The 11,887-nt window shown below is 42.8% G+C and overlaps 1 protein-coding gene across 1 annotated transcript in view; it reads left to right on the top strand.

Annotated features, from left to right (window-relative positions):
- Positions 1-5,807: 5,807 nt before the first annotated feature.
- LOC139395930 (zinc finger protein 79-like) overlaps positions 5,808-11,887 on the top strand; it is a 7,654-nt gene continuing 1,574 nt past the window's right edge. The window contains exon 1 of the mRNA XM_071143238.1: positions 5,808-6,310. Coding sequence (XP_070999339.1) covers positions 6,031-6,310 — 280 coding nt within the window. The 5' untranslated portion in view covers positions 5,808-6,030. The remainder of the gene's footprint in view (positions 6,311-11,887) is intronic.

Genomic DNA, 11,887 nt, shown 5'->3' on the forward strand with positions numbered 1-11,887 from the left:
ACAGTAGAGAGGCTACATACAGTAGAGAGGCTACATACAGTAGAGAGGTTATATACAGTAGAGAGGCTATATACAGTAGAGAGGCTATATACAGTAGAGAGGCTATATACAGTAGAGAGGTTATATACAGTAGACAGGCTCTATACAGTAGAGAGGCTACATACAGTAGAGAGGCTATATACAGTAGAGAGGCTATATACAGTAGAGAGGTTATATACAGTAGAGAGGTTATATACAGTAGAGAGGCTACATACAGTAGAGAGGCTACATACAGTAGAGAGGCTACATACAGTAGAGAGACTACATACAGTAGAGAGACTATATACAGTAGAGAGGCTATATACAGTAGAGAGGCTACATACAGTAGAGAGGCTATATACAGTAGAGAGGTTATATACAGTAGAGAGGCTACATACAGTAGAGAGGTTATATACAGTAGAGAGGCTATATACAGTAGAGAGGCTATATACAGTAGAGAGGTTATATACAGTAGACAGGCTCTATACAGTAGAGAGGCTACATACAGTAGAGAGGTTATATACAGTAGACAGGCTACATACAGTAGAGAGGCTATATACAGTAGAGAGGCTATATACAGTAGAGAGGTTATATACAGTAGAGAGGCTACATACAGTAGAGAGGCTACATACAGTAGAGAGGCTATATACAGTAGAGAGGCTCTATACAGTAGAGAGGCTATATACAGTAGAGAGGCTCTATACAGTAGAGAGGCTACATACAGTAGAGAGGCTATATACAGTAGAGAGGCTATATACAGTAGAGAGGCTCTATACAGTAGAGGCTACATACAGTAGAGAGGCTACATACAGTAGAGAGGCTATATACAGTAGAGAGGCTCTATACAGTAGAGAGGCTCTATACAGTAGAGAGGCTATACTATATACAGTAGAGAGGCTATATACAGTAGAGAGGCTATATACAGTAGAGAGGCTATATACAGTAGAGAGGCTATATACAGTAGAGAGGCTACATACAGTAGAGAGGCTCTATACAGTAGAGAGGCTACATACAGTAGAGAGGCTATATACAGTAGAGAGGCTCTATACAGTAGAGAGGCTCTATACAGTAGAGAGGCTATATACAGTAGAGAGGCTCTATACAGTAGAGAGGCTACATACAGTAGAGAGGCTATATACAGTAGAGAGGCTATATACAGTAGAGAGGCTCTATACAGTAGAGGCTACATACAGTAGAGAGGCTACATACAGTAGAGAGGCTATATACAGTAGAGAGGCTCTATACAGTAGAGAGGCTCTATACAGTAGAGAGGCTATACTATATACAGTAGAGAGGCTATATACAGTAGAGAGGCTATATACAGTAGAGAGGCTATCTACAGTAGAGAGGCTATATACAGTAGAGAGGCTACATACAGTAGAGAGGCTCTATACAGTAGAGAGGCTACATACAGTAGAGAGGCTGTATACAGTAGAGAGGCTACATACAGTAGAGAGGCTCTATACAGTAGAGAGGCTATATACAGTAGAGATGCTACATACAGTAGAGAGGCTATATACAGTAGAGAGGCTACATACAGTAGAGAGGCTACATACAGTAGAGAGGCTATATACAGTAGAGGCTATATACAGTAGAGAGGCTACATACAGTAGAGAGGCTACATACAGTAGAGAGGCTATATACAGTAGAGAGGTTATATACAGTAGAGAGGCTATATACAGTAGAGAGGCTATATACAGTAGAGAGGCTCTATACAGTAGAGAGGCTATATACAGTAGAGAGACTATATACAGTAGAGAGGCTACATACAGTAGAGAGGCTACATACAGTAGAGAGGCTCTATACAGTAGAGAGGCTCTATACAGTAGAGAGGCTACATACAGTAGAGAGGCTATATACAGTAGAGAGGCTACATACAGTAGAGAGGCTCTATACAGTAGAGAGGCTCTATACAGTAGAGAGGCTATATACAGTAGAGAGGTTATATACAGTAGAGAGGCTACATACAGTAGAGAGGCTATATACAGTAGAGAGGCTACATACAGTAGAGAGGCTACATACAGTAGAGAGGCTACATACAGTAGAGAGGCTATATACAGTAGAGAGGCTATATACACTAGAGAGGCTACATACAGTAGAGAGGTTATATACAGTAGAGAGGCTCTATACAGTAGAGAGGCTACATACAGTAGAGAGGCTCTATACAGTAGAGAGGCTCTATACAGTAGAGAGGCTACATACAGTAGAGAGGCTACATACAGTAGAGAGGTTATATACAGTAGAGAGGCTACATACAGTAGAGAGGCTATATACAGTAGAGAGGCTACATACAGTAGAGAGGCTACATACAGTAGAGAGGCTATATACAGTAGAGAGGCTACATACAGTAGAGAGGCTACATACAGTAGAGAGGCTACATACAGTAGAGAGGCTCTATACAGTAGAGAGGCTCTATACAGTAGAGAGGCTACATACAGTAGAGAGGCTACATACAGTAGAGAGGTTATATACAGTAGAGAGGCTACATACAGTAGAGGCTACATACAGTAGAGAGGTTATATACAGTAGAGAGGCTACATACAGTAGAGAGGCTACATACAGTAGAGAGGCTACATACAGTAGAGAGGTTATATACAGTAGAGAGGCTCTATACAGTAGAGAGGCTCTATACAGTAGAGAGGCTACATACAGTAGAGGCTACATACAGTAGAGAGGCTACATACAGTAGAGAGGCTCTATACAGTAGAGAGGCTACATACAGTAGAGGCTACATACAGTAGAGAGGTTATATACAGTAGAGAGGCTACATACAGTAGAGGCTACATACAGTAGAGAGGTTATATACAGTAGAGAGGCTACATACAGTAGAGAGGCTACATACAGTAGAGAGGCTACATACAGTAGAGAGGTTATATACAGTAGAGAGGCTCTATACAGTAGAGAGGCTACATACAGTAGAGGCTACATACAGTAGAGAGGCTACATACAGTAGAGAGGCTACATACAGTAGAGAGGCTCTATACAGTAGAGAGGCTACATACAGTAGAGGCTACATACAGTAGAGAGGCTACATACAGTAGAGAGGCTACATACAGTAGAGAGGCTCTATACAGTAGAGAGGCTACATACAGTAGAGAGGTTATATACAGTAGAGAGGCTACATACAGTAGAGAGGCTACATACAGTAGAGAGGCTACATACAGTAGAGAGGCTCTATACAGTAGAGAGGCTACATACAGTAGAGAGGCTACATACAGGCACTGGTTAGTCAGGCTAATTGAGGTAGTATGTACATCAATGTATAGTTAAAGGGACTATGCATATATGATAAATAGAGAGTAGCAGCAGCGTAAAAGAGGGGTTGGGGTGGTCGGGTATTGTGTCATTATGGGGTATTGTGTCATTATGGGGTATTGTGTCATTATGGGGTATTGTGTCGTCAATGGGGTATTGTGTCATCATGGGGTATTGTGTCATCATGGGGTATTGTGTCGTCATGGAGTATTGTGTCGTCATGGGGTATTGTGTCGTCATGGGGTATTGTGTCATCATGGGGTATTGTGTCATCATGGGTTATTGTGTCGTCATGGGGTATTGTGTCGTCATGGGGTATTGTGTCATCATGGGTTATTGTGTCATCATGGGGTATCGTGTCATTATGGGGTATTGTGTCATTATGGGGTGTTATGTCATTATGGGGTATTGTGTCGTCATGGGGTATTGTGTCGTCATGGGGTATTGTGTCGTTATGGGGTATTGTGTCATTACGGGGTATTGTGTCGTCATGGGGTATTGTGTCATCATGGGGTATTGTGTCGTCATGGGGTATTGTGTCGTTATGGGGTATTGTGTCGTTATGGGGTATTGTGTCATTACGGGGTATTGTGTCGTTATGGGGTATTGTGTCGTTATGGGGTATTGTGTCGTTATGGGGTATTGTGTCGTTATGGGGTATTGTTTGTAGATTGATGAGGAGAAAAATGTATTTAATCCATTTTAGAATAAGGCTGTAACGTAACAAAATGTTGGAAAAGGGGAAGGGGTCTGAATACTTCCCGAATTCACTGTATATTTCAAATAGTATGTTGAAACAATGTTGAAATAAACATGTCTTCATTTTCACACAGTCAGAAACTATAAATAGATGTCTACATTTTACAATCAATTAGTAAAAAGAGATCCTCAAATATCACATTCATTAGTAACTAACCATTGTTTTGCAAAGTTGGTTCCTGTTGAAGTGTTTGGTCCTGTTCGTATTTGGTCAAACAGAAACACTCTGATGATTGGTTGACCCAATAGAACCTTCCACAATTACAGCCAATGGCTGTAAGTTACAGCTGGGGATGAGGAACTGTCTGCAGTCGACTGTCTGCAATTGACTTTATGATCTTTGATCAAATGGTTGTTTTTTAAAGTTCATGTAGTCGCAAGATGGACACTTTTTATCCCCATAATGCATCACAATTTGAAAAGGCGGTGACTTGACAAAAGTGATCCGCTCGAACGAGCCCATTGCCATAACATGTGCAAATACCTGTCCAAGCATTGTAAACTCAGTCAGGTGTCAGCAACGTCTGAGCAGAGAAACGCAACCAACGACTGCAGGTGGGGGCATTTAAAGAGCTAGCCCCAACCCTTTTCAGGTGAATGAGGTGGACTGAGGTGTGGCAACCAATAATGCTGTGTTCGTAACCAAGTGGGAGGTCGGGATTTTCCAATTGTGAAGTAGTAAATACCAGTTCATGTGGATTTTTCCCCCAGTCGTATGTGGTAAGTTCCCACTTGGTTATGAATGCAGCGTACTGATAACTAACCCCAGATGTGTCATTGGCGTTGTTTCCAATGGGAAACAAAGTTGTATCGTGCCTCACATTCATCACATATCGTGCCTCACATAGTTATCATCTTGCTCTTTCAGCACTTCAGCAGTCTTTCCCAAACTTCACTTTTGTGACCCTCCCGGTCTCTTTATTTTCAACTCTCCATTTCGCAGATTTTCTTAATAAATTAATAAACAATTATCTGTGTGTTTGACTGAATGACAAAATATTGCTGATGTTAAGTAGTATAATTTTATTTAACTCGGCAAGTCAGTTAAGAACAAAATCTTATTTACAATGACGGCGTACCAAAAGGCAAAATGCAGGACGGGAGATAGAAAAAATACATAGGACCAAACACATCACGACAAGAGAGACAACACAATCCTACAACACGTACACTACATAAAGAGAGACCTAAGACGACACACATGGCATGGCAGCAACACATGACAACAACATGACAGCAGCACAAGGCATTGTACAAACATTATTGGGCACAGACAACAGCACAAAGAGGAAGAAGGTCGAGACAACAATACATCAAGCAAAGCAGCCATAACACTGACAATTGACGTTATATTGTCGAGATTGGAGTTAAATCCCTAACTAGGTATTTATTTATGAACATTTTATTCATTACGCAGACTCATATCAAACAACCCTGGGCGTTGCCTGGGCTTTATCAACTGAGCTACACGGAACTATTCTACCAGTATCTATTCATAACGTACATATATGTAGCTACAGGTCTGCATTAAACTATTCTACCAGTATATATTCATAATGTACATATTCACACGTAGCTATAGATCTGCATATACGAATGTTTTGGCTGTAAGAAGTCAGACAAAACATATTTGCTCATCTTTAAATAAATAAACAATGTAGTGAATATTTTTCTAAACTGCGTTACCCATTCCAGTCAGCTGACGGCGATATGCGACCTTCATATGGTGACGTCATATCTAATGGACCAACACGACACCGGAAGCTGTTTCACCAACACGAATACTGACTGACTCATTCAACCACCTCTTTAGCCCTGTAGCCAACATACAACCGAAAGCATTAAAGCTCTTTAGACCATTTTTTGTGTAAATTGATCTCGGTGTTTTTAACACACCGATCTACTATTTAACTTAAACGTAACTTACTTGTTCAATTTACAAATGTGTTGATTATACTTAACCTAAGCTAATCGTCAATGCTAGCTAGCTAGCCCACCATGAGCTCTCCAAGCTACTCTCCTCCTGCTAAAGAAAAGGTCTGCTGGACGGAGAAAGAGGGTCTGTGGCTGAACATTGTCGTGAAAGAAGAGGGGGAGGATGTTTCAGTAAAAGGAGAGGAAGAAGCTTTCAGAATGAAAGAGGAGGAAGAGGAGGCTATCAGTATCACATTGAAAGAAGAGGAAGAACCTTTTGGAGTGGAAGAGGAGGCTATCTCAATAAAAGAGGAGGAAGACGCTTGGAGAGATGAAGAGGAGACTGAAGATCTGATTAACACCAGTGAGTACTGTCTTAAAAACACGGCCAGAAACTCTGCAGTTGTTGAACTAATGTGTGGTTTTAAAGCCAAAGGGTTATTGCACTGAAATGTGCACCTCACCAGAACACCAAATATAAGCTTGTAAACAAACACTGTATTTGACTCAACGGTTTTAAAACCATCATTTTAATCTCATGGTCGGTCCTTGCATCCACAGCTCTTTCTATGAATTAGAGATGTTCCATTTGTTCAAACCCTCAGCTACTCTCCCCTGTCTGTTTATTAGGACAGCAGAGATATAAAACGTTTAAGTACCAATAAGGAGTATGGTATTCATGGCTCTACCTTTCTCACACTTTATTATTCATGATTCTTTGATGATTATCCCTAATCATGTTAGCATCCATATTAATATACAAGTGTTCAGAAACATATTCTATTCTTGTGTGACTCGTATGATACGATAAATTATTTACTGTTCATTTCTGTTGGGAACAACATCATCTGAAACACAACCAAAACAAACTGCAAATGTATCCAACAAGTTTGTAGAGTCACAAGCTTGATGTAGTCATTGTGTTCTAGGAATATGGGACCAAATACTTTAATACACATATAAATTAATTTTGGCCAAATACTTATGAGGCATTCAAATGGGGGGACAAGATACATGAAGTGATGTTATTTCTAAATGGTAAAAAATATATACCCTCAAATAAAAGGTGACGTTCTGTACTGTCTCATATGAAACATTTGATCTCCAATCTAACATGCTGGAGTACAGAGCCACATTAAACTGTTATCTTCCCTGTCTAGATAAATACGTAGGGGAGTATAGAGCCACATTAAACTGTTATCTTCCCTGTCTAGATAAATACGTAGGGTAACACAGAGCCACATTAAACTGTTATCTTCCCTGTCCAGATAAATTGGTAGGGGAGTATATTTAGTTTATTTAGGCAATGAAGCCCGTATACCACAGGTATGACAAAACATTTATTTTTACTGCTTTAATTACGTTGATAACCAGTTTATAACAGCAATAAGGCACCTCGGGGGGTTGTGGTATATGACCAATATACCACGGCTAAGGGCTGTTCTTAGGCACAATCCAACTCCCATATTACCTGACCTCTTTACTAACCTATAGGAGTAGGAGTTACCCTACCCAATCACAGGGATGGAAAACTCTGGAAATTCCAGCTGCTGCTACAGATTTAGGAAAAACAGCTGAGGCATTCCATGTCATTACAGCAACTTGAAATGTAATTTGATCTCTGAGGAAATGAAGCTAGTTGATTGGCCCTTTTTGATTTATAGGATTCACATAATAGTCAATAAATATAGTGTCCAACATCCAATCAGGACCAAGCACTTCTTCTTCCTACCTTTTGAGTGGACATGAGGAATCCAACAACCAGTATATATTTTTTTAATAGACAGCTACTATCTTATCTACTTACATTTGGAATCAAAAGGTCCCACGGTTGCGTAAAGCGTTTTTGGAGAGACAGAAAGAGGAAACCCTCATCCTCCATTACTACTGTACTACAGAAAGGAGAGACCCTCGTCCTCCATTACTACTGGTCTCCTTAGTCTGTGCCCCTACCATCCCTGGTCTCCTTAGTCTGTGCCCCTACCATTCCTGGTCTCCTTAGTCTGTGCTCCACTACAATCCCTGGTCTCCTTAGTCTGTGCCACTACCATCCCTGGTCTCCTTAGTCTGTGCCACTACCATCCCTGGTCTCCTTAGTCTGCCACTACCATCCCTGGTCTCCTTAGTCTGTGCTCCACTACAATCCCTGGTCTCCTTAGTCTGTGCCCCTACCATCCCTGGTCTCCTTAGTCTGTGCCCCTACCATTGAGTAGACACAGGCTTCCAGCTATGGTTTCAGAAGGACTCTTCACGCCCTTCCTCATAGACACAGGCTTCCAGCTATGGTTTCAGAGAGGACTCTGCACGCCCTTCCTCATAGACACAGGCTTCCAGCTATGGTTTCAGAGAGGACTCTTCACGCCCTTCCTCATAGACACATGCTTCCAGCTATGGTTTCAGAGAGGACTCTGCACGCCCTTCCTCATAGACACAGGCTTCCAGCTATGTTTTCAGAAAGGACTCTTCACACCCTTCCTCATAGACACAGGCTTCCAGCTATGTTTTCAGAGAGGACTCTTCACGCCCTTCCTCATAGACACAGGCTTCCAGCTATGGTTTCAGAGAGGACTCTTCACACCCTTCCTCATAGACACAGGCTTCCAGCTATGGTTTCAGAGAGGACTCTTCACGCCCTTCCTCATAGACACAGGCTTCCAGCTATGGTTTCAGAGAGGACTCTTCACGCCCTTCCTCATAGACACAGGCTTCCAGCTATGTTTTCAGAGAGGACTCTTCACGCCCTTCCTCATAGACACAGGCTTCCAGCTATGTTTTCAGAGAGGACTCTTCACGCCCTTCCTCATAGACACAGGCTTCCAGCTATGGTTTCAGAAGGACTCTTCACGCCCTTCCTCATAGACACAGGCTTCCAGCTATGGTTTCAGAAAGGACTCTTCACGCCCTTCCTCATAGACACAGGCTTCCAGCTATGGTTTCAGAGAGGACTCTTCACGCCCTTCCTCATAGACACAGGCTTCCAGCTATGTTTTCAGAGAGGACTCTTCACGCCCTTCCTCATAGACACAGGCTTCCAGCTATGGTTTCAGAAGGACTCTTCACGCCCTTCCTCATAGACACAGGCTTCCAGCTATGGTTTCAGAGAGGACTCTTCACACCCTTCCTCATAGACACAGGCTTCCAGCTCTGGTTTCAGAGAGGACTCTTCACGCCCTTCCTCATAGACACAGGCTTCCAGCTATGTTTTCAGAGAGGACTCTTCACACCCTTCCTCATAGACACAGGCTTCCAGCTATGTTTTCAGAGAGGACTCTTCACGCCCTTCCTCATAGACACAGGCTTCCAGCTATGGTTTCAGAGAGGACTCTTCACGCCCTTCCTCATAGACACAGGCTTCCAGCTATGGTTTCAGAGAGGACTCTTCACGCCCTTCCTCATAGACACAGGCTTCCAGCTATGGTTTCAGAGAGGACTCTTCACGCCCTTCCTCATAGACACAGGCTTCCAGCTATGTTTTCAGAAAGGACTGAAGAGGGTAAAATACATTTTCCATGACTGTATATTTACCTCCTTTGAACATCTAGTTAGAGATTCACAGTAAACCCCAGACACACATCTTCAGGTACCAACAGATTCACAGTAAACCACAGACACACTTCTTCAGGTAGCAACAGATTCACAGTAAACCACAGACACACTTCTTCAGGTAGCAACAGATTCACAGTAAACCACAGACACACTTCTTCAGGTACCAACAGATTCACAGTAAACCCCAGACACACATCTTCAGGTACCAACAGATTCACAGTAAACCACAGACACACTTCTTCAGGTACCAACAGATTCACAGTAAACCACAGACACACTTCTTCAGGTACCAACAGATTCACAGTAAACCCCAGACACACATCTTCAGGTACCTGCAGATTCCTAACGTTACAAGAAAGATATTCCCCTCTTTCCCATCTCTCCCACCCACCAGCTGGCTTGATGAATGTCTGAACCTGGATCCCTATGTAAAGAGACACATTTCTATGCTGTATGACATTATTCCTCTACTGGTCATGTCTGACACTAGTTCCTCTACTGGTCATGTCTGACACTAGTTCCATTCTGTTACTCTACTGGTCATGTCTGACACTAGTTCCTCTACTGGTCATGTCTGACACTAGTTCCATTCTGTTACTCTACTGGTCATGTCTGACACTAATTCCATTCTGTTCCTCTACTGGTCATGTCTGACACTAGTTCCATTCTGTTACTCTACTGGTCATGTCTGACACTAGTTCCTCTACTGGTCATGTCTGACACTAGTTCCATTCTGTTACTCTACTGGTCATGTCTGACACTAGTTCATTCTGCCCCTCGTTCTTTGAGACTGTCTCATATACATGCACTAAGGAAATTTCCCCAGATACCTCTGTCGCTATTTTCTGGGTAGCACCCGAAGGGCTCCCTCTCTGTAACACCCAATCAGAGGCCATAGCCTTCTCATCCCTCCAAGCGTATTATTATTCTTAAGTGGAAGTCGGGTACCCAGCCTTCGCATGTTCACTGGGTCAGTGATGTTATGGCCCATCTTAAACTTCAGAAGCTCAAATATTCCATCCGTGGCTTCTCTTGTCAAGCAGCGATTTCTTAAGTACTTTGAGAGTAACCTCTGCTCTGAGACCTTAATATAGCCTCTGCTCTGAGACCTTAATATAGCCTCTGCTCTGAGACCTTAATATAGCCTCTGCTCTGAGACCTTAATATAGCCTCTGCTCTGAGACCTTAATATAGCCTCTGCTCTGAGACCTTAATATAGCCTCTGCTCTGAGACCTTAATATAGCCTCTGCTCTGAGACCTTAATATAGCCTCTGCTCTGAGACCTTAATATAGCCTCTGCTCTGAGACCTTAATATAGCCTCTGCTCTGAGATCTTAATATAGCCTCTGCTCTGAGATCTTAATATAGCCTCTGCTCTGAGACCTTAATATAGCCTCTGCTCTGAGACCTTAATATAGCCTCTGCTCTGAGACCTTAATATAGCCTCTGCTCTGAGACCTTAATATAGCCTCTGCTCTGAGACCTTAATATAGCCTCTGCTCTGAGACCTTAATATAGCCTCTGCTCTGAGACCTTAATATAGCCTCTGCTCTGAGCCCTTAATATAGCCTCTGCTCTGAGCCCTTAATATAGCCTCTGCTCTGAGACCTTAATATAGCCTCTGCTCTGAGCCCTTAATATAGCCTCTGCAACTCCCCATATCCTTCTACTATTTATATGTACATACAGATACTAACAGTGTTGGCCTAAAAGTGCTCGGTCCTCTTTTTCCTGTAGTCCACAATCATCTCCTTTGTCTTGATCACGTTGAGGGAGAGGTTGTTGTTCTGGCACCACACGGCCAGGTCTCTGATCTCCTCCCTATAGTCTGTCTCATCATTGTCAGTGATCAGGCCTACCACTGTTGTGTCATCGGAAAACTTAATGATGGTGTTGTAGTCGTGCCTGGCCATGCAGTCATGAGTGAACATGGAGTACAGGAGGGGACTGAGCACACACCCCTGAGTGGCCCCTGTGTTGAGGATCAGTGTGGCGGATATGCCACTGTGATTTATTTATATCCTTTATTTTATCAGGTATGTTTACTGAGAACACATTTACTAATTTACAGCAACGACCTAGGGAATAGTTACAGGGGAGAGGAGATGAATGAGCCAATTGGAAGTTGGGGATGATTAGGTTGACCATGATGGTATGAAGGCCAGGCTGGGAATTTAGCCAGGACACCGGGGTTAACTACTCTACTCTTAAGATAAGTGCAATGGGATCTTTAGTGACCACAGAGAGTCAGGACGTCCCATCCAAAAGACTGTCCCCAATCACTGCCCTGGGGAATTGGGATATTTTTTTTAGACCAGAGGAAAGACTGCCTCCTACTGGCCCTCCAACACCACTTCCAGCAGCACCTGATCTCCCATCCAGGTACCGAGCAGG

This window comes from Oncorhynchus clarkii, unplaced genomic scaffold, assembly GCF_045791955.1.
Source record: "Oncorhynchus clarkii lewisi isolate Uvic-CL-2024 unplaced genomic scaffold, UVic_Ocla_1.0 unplaced_contig_422_pilon_pilon, whole genome shotgun sequence".
Taxonomy (NCBI): domain Eukaryota; kingdom Metazoa; phylum Chordata; class Actinopteri; order Salmoniformes; family Salmonidae; genus Oncorhynchus; species Oncorhynchus clarkii.